General features: G+C 39.5%; 1 protein-coding gene across 3 annotated transcripts in view; it reads left to right on the forward strand.

Moving 5' to 3' along the window:
- LOC124715465 (E3 ubiquitin-protein ligase Bre1) overlaps window positions 1-16,607 on the forward strand; it is a 274,712-nt gene that overhangs the window by 42,861 nt on the left and 215,244 nt on the right. For all 3 annotated transcript variants that reach the window (XM_047243098.1, XM_047243099.1, XM_047243100.1), the window contains exon 5: window positions 4,815-4,936. In XM_047243098.1, the coding sequence (XP_047099054.1) occupies window positions 4,815-4,936 (122 nt within the window). The remainder of the gene's footprint in view (window positions 1-4,814; window positions 4,937-16,607) is intronic.

Below are 16,607 nucleotides of genomic sequence, written 5' to 3' on the forward strand. Positions count from 1 at the left end.
TGACCATATGTCAATGAATGGAGCTACAGTGAATTTATGAAATCGCTTCAATCATTTATAATAGCCCTGTATATAGATGTATTTGCAATTGGGTCTAAACAGGAGGACCCTCTTGGCTGCCTAGTGTTTTTTACCATATGTTTTTTCAAGATTTGTTCCCCAGATAATTTTATTGTATTTGACTTGAAATTACATGCAATCAGGATGGTACTGGAGCACATGTGATGTGTTTATGTTGAGATATTATTTTTTCATGGCACTGGAGCAGATGGGATGTATTTGTGTTGAGATATTCAACTGCCCTGATTACCTGAGTGCCCTTTATTTGTTCAATGCAAGTGCCAAGGACATCCTTCTCCATGTAGAGAGACTGGGAAGTGAGGCATCATTCTTTGGGATACCAGAACACATGGGGATTCTGGGAAGTTAAGAGGATGTGGCTACTAAGAAGACACATACTCAAAATCCCATGCTTCACTGTACAGTTGCCTACTTGCTAGATCCTCACTGGTGAGGGTCATGCACATGTGGGAAGAATAACAACTGGGAGTGATGGACAGTAAGCTGAGGAAAGACGAAATTTTTCTCAGCCAGCTAGGGCTATGGTACAGTCTCACTTCCTGCTTCGACAAGACAACCCTTCAACGTGTAGTATTTGCGGTGTACAGATTTCAGAACACCACATTTTAATTGAATGTATTTTATATTTAAATAAGAGGGCAGACATTAGTTTACCAGCCCATTTATCCTCTATTTTAGTAGATGATAAGATGAATGTATTGAAACTTTTAAAATTTTGTGCAATATCTAACTTGCTTCCTAAACTATTACAGAAAGTAAGTTTTGATGTGGTCAGGATGGCTGACGGGCTGTTTATTTTGTAAGTGATCAACAAGCTACACTTTCCGAATTTATTATTTTAGCTCTTTATTCGAGAGATCAATTCGGATTTTTACAACAAATTTCTATGTAGACAAAGTCAGCAGTTTAATATTTGCATGATTGAACTGTCTGGGTAAGTGAATGGGAGAGAGATTGTGATTTTGATTGATTTTGTATTTCATGAATTTGTTTTAACAGTGGTCACTTCAAACTAATTAACCAGTTGTGTTCATTACCTTGTTTAGTGCTCTCATGATTTGCATGAATCTGTGATGATGTGGAAACACATCCAAATAAAATTAAATGTAATCAGCTGAGAAAAATGAAAAAAATAGCTTTCAATTTGCTACCATATTCAGAAATATTCCTAGAAATGTTTCCAATTCCAGTTCAGTCTCATGATTGTTGTTTATTTATGGTAAGGAGCATGTAGTTTTGTTAAATCTGCAGTACTCTGTAGAAGTTCATTGTTAAATAACAGGTTTCAGACACGCAACAAAATGTCAAGATACCTTGAATGTGAACACAACTTCTCTGAACAGTAAATGTTTTTGCCTGTAACAACTAGGGACCTGAAAAATTTGCATGTTGCAAAAAAGATGTGAATAGAAATGCGAATTGTGCCTCAGAACGCAAAAACGCAAAATTATCTGACAAATGCTATTTCATAACAAATTGTATCTTGGCAAACTATTTGATCAGTGAAAGTTTGAAATAGCTTTGTTTTCTGCATATAAATATTGAAAAAGTAAGCAATTTTTGATTACTGGTATTGCCCATCATCTTGAGAAGCCCAACTCGGAAAGGTAATATCTGTAAGAATGTGTTTGCAAAATAAAATATTGACAGACAAATCAGTGCACCTGATGTTCTGATGCCATACCAACTACAGGCAGTTGAATGGTCTATATTAAATACACACCACATAATGCAACATATTGCTCAGCTATGGGACCATGCATCTCAGGACAAAGAAATGCTTAAGTTTGTCTGCTAGCCAAAGTCAAAATTTAAGTATAATGTGGACATTGTAATGTGGCAATTTTAAGTGGTGGGTGTTTGAAACAGCAGTTGTATCAAATACTGATAGAGATCAGGTCTGACCTTCCTTGTGTACAACACTGCTGACCTCAGCAAGTAATTGTGTAGTAGCTGTTGTTGAATGCATTTTGTTATGTGTTGCTAAGTTTTCTTTTTTAGTATGAAATGAGTGAAAGCATTAATCCTAGCCCATTATAGAGTTTGATTATTTCCCTCACAACACCAGAAGGGATTGGCACTCCCTGTAACCATGCATCAGTTCAGCCTTCGCAGAATTGGAGAACACCGGTGTAGGCTGGTGCCCTGTGAGGAGGAGGTGGGCCTTTTTTCCTCGTACCGCTCCTGTACCTTCTGATGCTCATAGTTCTAATTTGTTTACAATCACAGCAGACAACCAGTCTATAATGTGCATATTCTGCACTATAGCAACCAGAAAACAAACATTTCAGTGTATTTTGACTACACTCATGTTCTCCTCCCAAAGTATGAACAGATTCCCAATGTATGAACAGATTCATTTTTGTGCTAAATGCCTTGTTGGTTCTGTCTGTTGCACTTCAAGCGTGGATTGCATAGATGCAAATGACCACAAAGGGTCAAAATTAATATTATGGAGATTTTGTAATTATCAAATCGTGTGAGAAAAGAAAAATGTCAGGAAACACTTTACATCAGAGAAACCATCAGTTCTACAGTGGGGAAAAAGCAGCTGATTTTTTTAACAGAAATAATAATTTGTTGAAAACTTAAAATAGAACCAAAAAGAGAAAAGCCGACACCATTTTGAGGAAAAAAAGTGTTGGAAGATTTTTGCAAAAGCAAACATTCCTGTCAAAAAGCTTCCCTGTCACCAGAAAGTTATTTCTAATCATTAGGTCTTTGCCTTCAGGCACATAGTGTGACAACCTTTTAAATTTTTATGTTTAATAATTTATACAAAAACACAAATTTTGCCAAAAATAGAGGTTTGACTTTTCAGGTCTCTAGTAATGACATTCTTCTTGTGCCCTGCAGCTTTTCTCAGCCACCAGTTTGTCATCACTTCCTCCACCTCATTCACCACTCAATCTCAGTTTTGAGAAGGACCATCATCAGTTTTCTCCAAAATCAAATTCTTCACATTCTTTGTAATGCATTTCACACTTTGATTCATCACTCATATTTAGAAGTTTTTCAATTCATCTGACACTCAGTGCGCTTCAGCAGTAGTACCAGTTGTGCTTATGGCTGCTCTCCAGTCATTATAGAGTAGTGACAAGATTAATTGTTTCATGTTAAAACTTCAATGAAACATTGTGAAATGTTCAGATAACTTGGTTTAAAGAATGGCATACAAGGTGTCACAACATTAATGAATTGCTTGTACCATATAACAAACAATTTTGTAGAAGAAATTACATGACCCACAGGCTTAACTGTAGTACTGGAACTGGAAAATAACAACTTGTTAGTATTCCAAGCCTGCTATTCCTTGATTCATATCTATGATCTATGTACATTGACTTTCTACTTCTAGAATGATTATTTCAGGCACCAGATCAGTGCTTTAGAATTAAGAAAATTAATATGCATATTGTTGTGGCGTAGCAAGACAGCCATGCCACTCGAAAGTAGCCGAAAGGCACACGTTAAGCTCACGCAGGCTAGAGATAGGTCTGAAACAGGATACGTAATGAATGCTATAAAGAAAAGTACGTAGCTACTGGAATACTTAACTTTAATCCATCCTTGTTATACATCACTATTGACGATACAAGTGAGACTCTGTAGATACATGCAATGTTACTAATGGCGCCTTGCTAGGTCGTAGCCATTGACTTAGCTGAAGGCTATTCCAACTATCTGCTCTGCAAATGAGCGAGGCTTCGTCAGTGTGCATCGCTAGCTACGTCGTCCGTACAACTGGGGCGAGTGCTAGTAAGTCTCTCGAGACCTGCCGTGTGGTGGCGCTCGGTCTGCGATCACTGACAGTGGCGACACGCGGGTCCGACATGTACTAATGGACCGCGGCCGATTTAAAGCTACCACCTAGCAAGTGTGGTGTCTGGCAGTGACACCACACATATACTTCTATTCCTGCACATGTATTGTGCAATAAACTATGAAACAAATTGTAAGTTGTTAAATATTGAAAAAAATATTAATATGTTGCTTGTAGTATACAGAATTCTGCTGTAGTATTCCTGATGATTCCTGTAGGTTTTACGTACATTACTCCAAACACGTGACATGATTGAAGTTATTTATTTATTCACAATTATAGAAGCCTGAAGACATTCTATCTTCATTGAATAGTGGTAGATATGTTTTGCCTGCAAGGCAGAATAATCAGTCAGCATTGTAACTTTCTTACCCATTAGCTAGTTTGATTTCAGTCTTAATTTTCTTTTAAGTGCAGTTATTTTGGTTTGAGTGCTACATACAGTGTTATATAGACACCTCTTTGAACGTTGCTTGTTTGTGCTTGCAAATGGCTTATATGTAATGTTTATATGTATGCTAAAATTAGATTGTTGCATGAAGAGTCATTAAATATTTAAAAACTTGAGAAAGGTGTATTCTCTGATACTTTAGTGACACCCTTCTATTGTTACTTGGCCTCATTTTTCTAGTTCAGCGTTAATTGACTAGAGCTTAACACAATATGAGGTGCAGAATGTAACTAATTTGAAGTATAAATGTGGTTCATCATGAAACAGAAGATTAACATCTATTGTGGTATTTACTCACTGTTATCTTTGTTGCTAAGCAGTAGCTTTAATTGTTCTTTGTTTGGAGAAAAAGTGTAACTGCACCATTTTCAGCAAATAAATTCTATAACAGTAGTCTTTGAGGTTATGTCTGTCACTGATCATTGCGTTAAAATATTTGTGTGTTTTGTGTCTTTGTAGATGAAGCACCTAATATGGATGAAACAATTAGGCAAGCAAACATTGAAATCCAGGCTGAGAATCGTAATCTCCAAGCATTAAACACATCGTTGCATGAGAAGTACCACACTATTTCACTTAAGGTCAGTGCCATTTTAAATTTAAAAGATGCTATTGAAAACCTACTAATGTATCAAACTACGAAGCAGCATTTGGCAAAATAGTTTTTTTGATTCTTTTGAATCTTTGACTAAACTTTCCATCTCTGCTGTTACATTGTGCATGCATGAGTAAGTTGAAACCTTGTGTTTGAGTGAGTAGCCCCATAGCCGAATGGTTTGCATCACTGCCTTCAGAGTGGAAGGAGTTGCATTTGATTTCCACTACCTATCAAAAGTTTAAATTTAAAACAGACTTTAGCACATAATATAATTTAATTTGATTTTAAAAGATCTGTGTGAGATGATCTTCAGACCATTTACTCCATGATGACTGTTGGAGGTGGTGGCACTAAGCAGGAACCACTCTAGGAATGTGGGAAGATCAGCTGCAGTTGATCTCTCTTTCTCTCTCATTATTTCTGATTGTCAAAGACTGACTTATTTTCTTCGTATCATTGCAAGTCCTCTTAATGCACATCCCATGGCATTAATGATAAAAGCAGGAAAACTGAGAAATTCTCTGCATCAAGCACTCTGGGTAAAAGTCATATTCTTGGATATACGTGTTTTGTGCCCAATATGCAGTGAAAAAAAAGTGGCTTGTGTTCACGAAGACACTTTAACACATTAGATTATGTAAAAGACTATGGATTTTTATTGCGAAGACCCAATGATGCAATAGGAATCTATAATATTATCTATACTACCAGTTACAAAAAAGGTTGTTTTCCTCTCCTCTCTATGAGGCAAAATACATAGAATGTTGACTAATCAAACAATGGAAAAATCCAGGATGAAATGTAAAAATATTTTGAAAAGGAAAGTTGCTACTCACCATATAGCGAAGATTCTGAGTGACAGATAGCACTCCGTCTTCAGGCCGCGAGTGGCCTACCGGCACCATCCGACTGCCGTGTCATCCTTTGTGGAGGATGCGGATAGGAGGGGCGTGGGGTCAGCACATCGCTCTCCCGGTCGTAAGATGGTATTCTTGACCGAAGCCGCTACTATTCAGTCGAGTAGCTCCTCAATTGGCATCACGAGGCCTAGTGCACACTGAAAAATGGCTACAGTGCATGGCGGGCTGAATGGTCACCCATCCAAGTGTCGACCACGCCCGACAGCGCTTAACTTCGGTGATCTCACGGGAACTGGTGTATCCACTGCAGCAAGGCTGTTGCCTTGAGTGACAGATAGGCATAACAAAAAGACTGCCACAAATAATAGCTTTCAGCCAGTAAGGCCTTTGTCAAACTTAGACGACATGTACACGCTAACACAAACACAACTCACTCACACAACTGTAGGCTCAGGCAACTGAGGCCACACTGCAAGCAGCAGCACCCATGCATGATGGAAGTGGTGACTCAATGGGGTTGAGGAGGCCGCTGGGTCGAGGAGGGGGAGGGATAGTTGGGTAGGTGTGGCGGGCAGTGACATGCTGTTGGGGAGCACGGAGGAACAAGATGGAGAGAGGGTAGGGCAGCTATGTGCAGTCTGCAGGTTAGACGGAGGGAGCAGAGGGATGGGAAGGGGATAGTGGAAAAGGAGAGAAGTAAAAAGACAGGGTGTGATGGAAGAATTAGGGATGGGTAGTGCTGGAAAGGGAACAGAGAAGGGGCCGAATGGGAAAGGACAGCGACTGACGAAGGTTGAGGCCAAGATGGTTATGGGAGCATAGGATATATTGCAGGAAAGTTCCCACCTGCGCAGTTCAGAAAAACTGGTGTTGGTGGGAAGGATACATACAGCACAGGCTGTGAAGCAGTCATTGAAACGAGGGATGCCATGTTTGGCAGCATGCTCAGCAACAGGGTGGTCCAGTTGTTTCTTGGCCATAGTTTGTCAGTGGCAATTCATGCACGCAGTCAGCTTGTTGGTTGTGATGCCCACATATAATGCAGCACAATGGTTGCACCTCAGCTTGTAGATCACATGACTGGTTTCACAGATAGCCCTGTCTTTGATGGGATAGGTGATGTTTGTAACTGGACTGGAGTACATGGTGGTGGGAGGATGGATAGGAAAGGTCTTGCATGTAGGTCTATTTACAGGGGTATGAGCCAAGAGGTAAGAGGTTGGGAGCAGGGGTTGTGTAGGGTTAGACGAATGTGTTGTGTAGGTTCGGTGGATGATGGAATATCACTGTGGGAGGTGTGGGAAGGATAGTGCACAGGACATTTCTCATTTCAGGGCAGTAGAATATTGACTCCAGTTTAACAAACCATTTGGTCAGTGTTGAGTACAAAATCCGAATGAAATCTATTAATGACTGGTGCAATCTGCTTGTGGAAAAGTTGCTGTGCTTTGAGTATTTTGGTATGTTATGTTATCAGACAAGACATATTTTGTGTTGTGACAGCGCTGGATTCAGTATCTTTGGTTGAAACATTTCACACAAGACAGTAAGAAGGGAATTTGAAATCAATATCCTCTGTATACTGCAATAATTTACTTGCAGCCCACGGTTGTAACATTCTAGTTGTCATGTTCTGTTTGCGAGTCTCACTTCAACAAATCAATTGAATTCAGATTTGTCAGTAATGAACATATGCTGATTCATACCATCTCTTTCAGTTCTCATCTTTACAACTCTTGCGTATCAGGACACATTTGGATCTATTCTTCTACATTGTGTGAGGTTTCAGTTAAATGTTCATTCACTACAGTTATCACTTTTACTTTAACATAAAGAAGTGTATCTTAAAAAGTCTTCCTTGATATCTGGTGTGTAACTATCATTAGTAAGTGATGGAAGAGAGCTCCATTCTGTGACAGTAAAGTGACTATAGAAAAGGCATATCATTTTCAAATAATTCTTTATCATTGTTATGTTCTTTTTGGGCACAAACATTTTGTCACATGTTAAAACAATTTAAAAAGCTTTTCCCATCAGTTTTGAATACCAGAATACAGGTAATTATATCCAAAGTGATTGTATCTTCTCCAACACCTCGGTGAGAAAGAAACAGCGTTCATCATACTTAATTTTGTTTCTCTTGTGGTTTGACCATGAAGACACAGTTCATCTAACAGATTGTTATTTGAAGAGGACTGTCCTTGATCTGTGATTGAATCAACATACATGGTAACTGCAAGAGCAATACTTGTGGCTCTAAAAAAAGTGTGTTGCTGCAGCTGTGACAATAGACATAATTTGTTTGAAATTGTCTGACAGCCTACTACCCACTACACATACCAGACATAAAATGTATGTCTCACTATAACTCAATGTTGTGGTTTGCTAATCATTTGTAATTGAGCAGATTCCACTATATAATATGGTAGATCGAAAGGACACAAAAAAAGCTAATCTTCTTGGTTTACGAAAACAGGAACAACTATTCATCTGCGTGTATGTACTGAGTGTCCCAACTACAAGTTGTCAGGCATGTTTTCTCTGATGTTTCGGCAGATATTTGCTATTTTATCTTTGCAACGTGTAGTTGGAGTCAGGCCAAGCAAGTTCTGCTCATCATGTCTTTCATGCAACGTCCAGTGTCAGTGCAAAGCATTGGTTTGTTTCCAATTACAAACAAAATTATTTGTAAGTAAATTTTTGTGTGCCCATTCGATTTAGCAGTTACAGATTAGTGTACTGCAATATGTTTTTTGTGTATATGTATTAACAGAGACAGTAGAACATAAAGGATAACTGGGACTGCAGCGGCAACAGAGCAGTACTGCTGCATGGCGGTAGCAGTCAGAACGGTTGAGGGCTGTGCTGTTGCTGCTGGAGCACTGCTTATTCCTATTAATACATATTGCTAAAATTAATATCACACGAGTCTAATTTGGGACTGCTCTACCCCAAATGGGCACATAAAATTATGCTTTAAAAATAATTTCGTTTGAAATGAGAAACAAACCATCACTTTCCATCGACATTGGGCATCACATGAAAGACATGATAAGCAGTAATTGTTGGGGTTGACCCTAGCTATACACTGCAAATCTCTGCTGAAACATTAGAGAAAATGGCCTCGCTAGCTCTTAGGAGGGACACCTCGTATTTTCTGCAAGATGCTGTACTATGCAAGGTGGAGAGTATTATCTATTTTCACTCCTATAGCACAATAGAAACAGTGAACGGTCTAATGAGAAGTGGCAATAATGGTGTCAGGGGTTAAGTTGTCACGTGGTGGACTGCCAAATGGCAGTGTTCTGCTCACGGTGTTGGGCTGCCAAGCAGGTGAGCTGTGTTCTGAGGGAGCTCATGGTGTATGTGTTTTTTCCCCTCCGCTGTTGTATTCAAATTTGTATTTGTGTCATAGTGTAATGTCGGTTTGCAGCAGGTGTAAGGAAGGGGCCTATAATGCCAATTGATTCTGCACAGCTACTCTACTAGCAGCCAAAAGGAAGTGGCTTTCAAATGAGAACTGCAAACATTTGAGGACAAGGTGACAAGTCAGCTGAATCCTTCATCATAAAAACATCTGTTGTGTCATACATGACATTGTTGACAGTAAGTGTGTCTTAAGAGAATCTCTTACCGGTGCACCTAATTTATACACCTGGTTAGTGAGTGAGATATGCCTCCTTGTCCGGTGTAGGTGTTCATATGAATTTGAATATGATCACTCCCAAGGAAATGATGAAAACATAATAGTTTGTCACATAAGCTGCAACAAATGAATGCAACTGTTTCACAATCACAGGCAGTTTTGACTCTTGAATTCCTTTGCTGAATTCCTTTATTTGTTGTCATTTCTGTGAGACACCTATGTGGTATCTCACCTGCGCTCACTATTCATCACATTTACTTGCATTGGTAACGTATTCTGACCACATGACTCATATCCCATAACCAGTTCATAGTATGATGAACTGCCAAGACTACAGAAAGAGAACAAACATTTCAGTGACCGGACAGACAGTTAATTATATTGTAAAAAATAAATAAATAAAACTAAATGGCATGAGAGAGCTTTGAACATGGCTTGTCCACTTCACAGTCCAACACCGTGACCACTTAACCACGACGCTGCCATTGCTGATGTTCGCTCAATATTGCACTTATTAAACTTGGACTGTTCATTGTTTCTGTTTTGCTTTTTCTTCCACAGTTCAGTTCATTTTCTTCGTATTTTTATGCTTGCCACGTGTTCAGTTTTTGATGGGCTATCCACTGTACTATCTCATCACTAGATCTGTGATGTGATATACTAAAGAGGTTCACCACAGTTCTTGTAAAAGGGTAGTATAGGGTTCTTTCCCTTTGTTTTAGGAATTACCTTGCATTTATCTACACATACAGAAAGTTGTAATTCATGTCCTCAAATGGAAATTTTCTCCAAGTCGTTCTTAATTTCTTTAAGATCTTCAGCGATACTTTAAAGTAGACAAGACAATCATCTATGAATGCTACTGATCCTATCTAAGTCTTTTATGTATAGTTAGGGCATTAGAGGTCCTATTATGTGTCCTTGGGGAGCACCTGATTTTACTTTTTGTTTCTGCAGAACACTTTCCATCCAGTAGAATGTACTGGGTTCTGTAAGATAAATGTTCTTCGACATAATTACACATCTGCAAAGATACATGTTTTTAAGAAGCAGACAGTGTAGTATAATGTCGAACACCTTTCGGCAATCTGGAAAGATAGAACCTGCATCTATTGTTTCCAGAATGTGATGTATGAATAAAGCAAGCTGTGTTTCTAGACCTCGTGCATAATGACTCAATTTAACTACAGTAACCATGTGTGTACATGTAGATGTATATTGTCTGCAACATATGGTGTCAGCTGATTAAATTTCCTCAAGAGGGTATTATTTAAGTAAAAAATACCAGTTATGGTTCATTAATTGAAATCTGATAAAATTTATGTGACCACCTGTTCTGCTGTGACCAGGACACACATAATTTGCAGAAGGTAGAGATTCTGGCTTTAATTATGTGACACTTTTTGTTACTTTTTTGTCTTCATGTTCTCCGAAATTGAATAACGTATTTTGTAAAAAAAAGGGGGAAAGGGTAACAAGAAAAAAATATGGTCTTCCCTGAGCATCAAAACATCTCTCATCAAAGTTCACAGGCATGTAGGCTGATCTTTTTTCATTTTTCACAATAACTTTTATTTTGCTTAAAATAACAATACATAAATTTCATGACAGTTTTCTTTTTATTGCCAGAGACTAAAAAGTGTTGCAAGAAGTGTATTTTAAACATATACACATATATAGAGGTTCACTGTGATTTCAACACAGCACTCATAGTTCTTGACCTGGACCCCAGTAAGTGAAGGGCTTTCCCACATAAAGTATATATACAACAAAAAAATCACAAATTCATCTATTTCTTTGAAACTATTTGTTTATCTGATGTACCTGTACTAGTAATTTCCTTCCATGTTCCACTCACAAATTGAGCGAAGGAAAAATGAAGGTCTGTATGCCACTGTATGAGCCCTAATTTCTCTTACCTTCATGGCCCTTACATGAAACGTATATGTTAGCAGTAGTAGAAATTGTTTTTGCAAATATCAGTTCTCTAAATTTTTCCTATAGTGCCTTTAATCTGAACTGGTGGGGTCCACTACACGAGCTGTACTGGAGAATAGTTCACACTTGGGTTCTATACCCTGTCTCATTTGTAGTTGAGCTACACTTTCTTAAAATTCCCCCAATAAACCAAAGTATGCCATCCATCTAACCTGTTACCATCCTTACATGCTCATTCCATTTCATATTGCTCTGCAATGTTATGCCTAGATATTTAATTGACATCACGTGAGGAAGCGCAGTATTAATGCTGTATTCAAACAACATGGGATTGCTTCTCCTACTTGTCTGCATTAACATACATTTTTCTACATTTAGAGCAAGCTGCCACTCATCACACCAACTAGAAATTGTGCCCAAGCCATCTTGTGTTGTCCTGCAGTCACACAACAATGATACCTTCCTGTACACCACAGCATCATCAGCAGTCAGATTGCTGCTCATCCTGTCTGTTAGATCATTTATGTATATAGTGTGTAAGAGTGATCCTATCACAGTTCCCACTCGAGATGATACCCTTGTCTCTGGGGCATTCATGGTGATACCATTGTCACTGATGAATGCTCACCCTCGAGAACAACATAATGGAGTCTATTGCGCAAGAAGTCTTTGAGCCATGCACATGTCTGGGAACCTATTTGTATGCTTGAACCTTTGTTAACAGTCTGCAGTGGAGCACCTTGTCAAATGCTTTCCGGAAATCTAGGAATATGTAGTCTGCCTTTTGCCCTTCATCCATCTTTTACAGGCTGTCATACAAGAAAATGAGTGATGCTTTTGAAATTTGTGATGTATGGACAGAAGCCCTTTCATCTCGAGTGAATTTATTATATTTGATCTGTGAATATTGGCAACGGCCTTGCCGCAGTGGATACACTGATACCCGTGGTATCACCGAAGTTAAGCGCTGTCGAGCATGGTCGGCACTTGGATGGGTGACCATCCAGGCCGCCATGCGCTGTTGCCATTTTTTCGGGGTGCACTCAGCCTTGTGATGCCAATTGAGGAGCTACTCGACCAAATAGTAGCGGTTTCAGTCAAGAATACCATCATAACGACCGGGAGAACGGTGTGCTCACCCCATGCCCCTCCTATCCGCATCCTTCGCCGAGGATGACACGGCGGTTGGATGGTCCCGGTAGGCCACTCGTGGCCTGAAGACGGAGTGCTTTGAACTGTGAATATGTTAAAGAATTCTGCAGCATTCCAATATGTAGGATATTGGTTTGTAATTTTGTGTCCATTCTTTTATCCTTCTTATATAAGGGAATCGACTGTGCTTTTTTCCAGTCACTAGGGACTTCGCGTTGGACAAGATATATGCAATAAATGCAAACTAGTTATGGGGCCAATGCCGCAGCATACTCTCTGTAAAACTGAACAGGATTCCATCGATTATGAAGCAGATCTTGTGTCAAGAGTTGTAGATCCTGTGATATGATTTTGATCACCGTACTTCAATCCCCTTGCATCAATGGGTAATCTATGGTAATTCCTTGCCTGTCATAAGAGGCAACTGAAAGGAGTCTTATACCTAGTCAAGTTTTGCTCTTACGTTGATGACTCAGCTATTATTAGAATGCCCACCAGTTGTAGTTCATTTCACAATGTTTCCCATGACGTTTTTGGTTTAATTACCAGTGGTCCCCTATTAGGGCTTGACCTCCACTTTTCTAAACTTCACAGAAGTGCTGGCTGTTTGGGGATGTCTTACATGGTGCATGATCTATCCACTATGCTTCTGCACCTATTATTAGACTGGATTTATGTCCACCATCGATATCCAGCCTGGTAACCATTCCATCCTGTGGGAGGTCATCATGTACCCTCATCGTCGTCGTGCCCTGACAGTGCTGCTAATGCTCGAGTTGTAACCTCACCACGTATGTTGAGGAGTAGGTGCCTGTCCAATTCGCAGCACTGGGACTATGGTCAGTGGCCAAAATGTCATATAGCCGTTCACCATGGTGGGCTAATCACATGGGGAGAGCCTCCAGTCAAAGTGAGTGGCATCAAGACAGATGGTCAGCAGTGAAGCAGATCAAACTCACCCATACTGGTGGCTGTACCAACATCACTGTGCTGATAAAATGCAAGAATTTAATGCAGAGCCTTGTAACACCATGACTTTTCTGTCTTCGGCTACGTGATGAGATTCAGCCAAGGAGATGTATAGGTAGACATTTCTCCCAATTCTTGGTATGCTCCAGGATTGATAGAGTGTCTTTTGCAGCAACAAAGCCATAATTTTTATTGAAAATATTGAGGATGCTGCTGCAAGAAAGAACCTGTGAAATGGATCTCAGCTGATCAAAACTTTGGATGCTGACCAATCGCATGCCGTTCTGGCCTGTGACAAGTGCAAGGATATACTATTTACTGTCCCTCCTCACAAAAAATGCAGCAGACTTCCATGCTTTCTTTCATTAGAACCTAATGCTACAAACAGATGAACTATGCTCCAACTTTGAGTAGTGTGGAGTACATTTTGTATGTTACGTTCAGAGACATATGAACTTTCTTCCTAAGTCTTTGATGGCAGTGTTTTACCTGAGAAAGTTAAGTTCATGGTTTATAGGTGTGTTATCAAGTCCTATAATGCTCCTCCTAAGAGATGCTTCAGGTGCCAGAAGTTTGGACGCATGTCCTTCTGCTGTGCTAATGGCACCACTTGTGGAACATGTGGAAGGACAATGCATGAATACAGCCCATGTGAACAAACCTTTATGTTCGTAAACTGTGCAGAACACCATCCCCCTTCTACACTGACATGTTCAGTTTTCGGGAGAAAGAAGAGAATTCAGAAATATAAAACACTTGACCGCCTTTTTTAAGAAGATGCTAGGAAAAAGCTTGAATGATTCCACTCAGTCAATATGACATCAAAAATATTGTGTCAAAGTCCACACTTAGTGCGATAAAGGGTACCAAACAGCAATTTCTGGCCCTGGTCAGTTGTCAGTTACTGTTTTTCAGTTGAGGGAGGAGCATCAACTCCTTAAACCCCAAACCAGCACACCAGTAGCAACCACCCCATTGGTAGAGCTGGTGATGCCTCATCCTACTGTGTAACCACCAGGGAAGAGGATGCCTGCCAAGGTGGTGTCCCCTCCCTCTCCCACCCAAGACAAAACAGACCATCAGTCTACCACCAGCTAGTGGCTAAAGGAGCCACAGCCTGCTGATCGTAGAGTCCTCTTCTGCCCCAGAACTCAAGACAGGAAAGTCCTCACAGAAACCGAAATCTCACAGAGACAAGAAGGAAAAATCAAAAGTTAAACTGAATTCTACTGCTCTAGTCAATTTCCCCCCTCCCAAGCCAAGCATCTAAATACCACTTAAGAATCACACTTTCAATTGGAGCATGACATAACAGTTAACACAGAAAGACTCAGTTTTTACAGTTTCTAACACACAATTCAAGAAAACTTGAAGTTTTAGTTTCACAGAATGGGCATATGATTAGTGAAACTGAACAGTTCGAATTTCTAGGTGTTCAGATAGATAGTAAACAGTGGTGAAAAGCCAACGTTCAGGATCGTGTTCAAAGACTTAATGCTGCCATTTTTACTATTCGAACTGTATCTGAAGTGAGTGATCCTTCAACACGAAAATTAGTCTACTTTGCTTATTTTCATTCGCTTATGTCATATGGTATTATATTTTGGGATAACTCTTCCCATTCTAAAAGGATATTTTTGACTCAGAAACGCGCGGTTCAGGCAATAAGAGGTGTAAGTTCACAAACCTCTTGTCGACTCGTGTTCATGAGTCTTGGTATTGTGACATTGGCCTCTCAGTGTGTGTGTGTGTGTGTGTGTGTGTGTGTGTGTGTGTGTGTGTGTGTGTGTGTATATATATATAATAGAGGGAAACATTCCATGTGGGAAAAATATATCTAAAAAGAAAGATGATGAAACTTACCAAACAAAAGCGCTGGCAGGTCGATAGACACACAAACAAACACAAACATACACACAAAATTCTAGCTTTCGCAACCTATGGTTGCCTCGTCAGGAAAGAGGGAAGGAGAAGGAAAGACAAAAGGATATGGGTTTTAAGGGAGAGGGTAAGGAGTCATTCCAATCCCGGGAGCGGAAAGACTTACCTTAGGGGGAAAAAAGGACAGGTATACACTCGCGCACACACACACACATATCCATCCACACATACACAGACACAAGCAGACATTTGTAAAGGCCTTTACAAATGTCTGCTTGTGTCTGTGTATGTGTGGATGGATATGTGTGTGTGTGCGAGTGTATACCTGTCCTTTTTTCCCCCTAAGGTAAGTCTTTCCGCTCCCGGGATTGGAATGACTCCTTACCCTCTCCCTTAAAACCCATATCCTTTTGTCTTTCCTTCTCCTTCCCTCTTTCCTGACGAGGCAACCATAGGTTGCGAAAGCTAGAATTTTGTGTGTATGTTTTGTGTTTGTTTGTGTGTCTATCGACCTGCCAGCGCTTTTGTTTGGTAAGTTTCATCATCTTTCTTTTTATATATATATATATATATATATATATAAAATAAAGGGAAATACAAATGTCTGCTTGTGTCTGTGCATGTGTGGATGGATATGTGTGTGTGTGCGAGTGTATACCTGTCCTTTTTTCCCCCCTAAGGTAAGTCTTTCCGCTCCCGGGATTGGAATGACTCCTTACCCTCTCCCTTAAAACCCATATCCTTTTGTCTTTCCTTCTCCTTCCCTCTTTCCTGACGAGGCAACCATTGGTTGCGAAAGCTAGAATTTTGTGTGTATGTTTGTGTTTGTTTGTGTGTCTATCGACCTGCCAGCGCTTTTGTTTGGTAAGTTTCATCATCTTTCTTTTATATATATATATATATATATATATATATATATATATATATATATATATATATATATATATATTTATTTATTCCTTACTGTCATTTCTTGTTAACAGTATTAGCTTATTCCCAAGAATAAGCATCTTTCACTCAGTTAATACCCGGCAGAAATCAAACCTGCATTTGGATCAGACTTCATTAATCTTGTACAGAAAGATACTACTGCATTCATTTTCAATAAGCTACTGCTCGAATTCAAAAATCGTAGCAGTAATCCACACACTTTCAAATCGAAACTGAAGAGTTTCCTCATGGGTCACTCCTTCTACTATGTCAAGGAG

This window comes from Schistocerca piceifrons, chromosome 1 (assembly GCF_021461385.2).
Source record: "Schistocerca piceifrons isolate TAMUIC-IGC-003096 chromosome 1, iqSchPice1.1, whole genome shotgun sequence".
NCBI lineage: Eukaryota > Metazoa > Arthropoda > Insecta > Orthoptera > Acrididae > Schistocerca > Schistocerca piceifrons.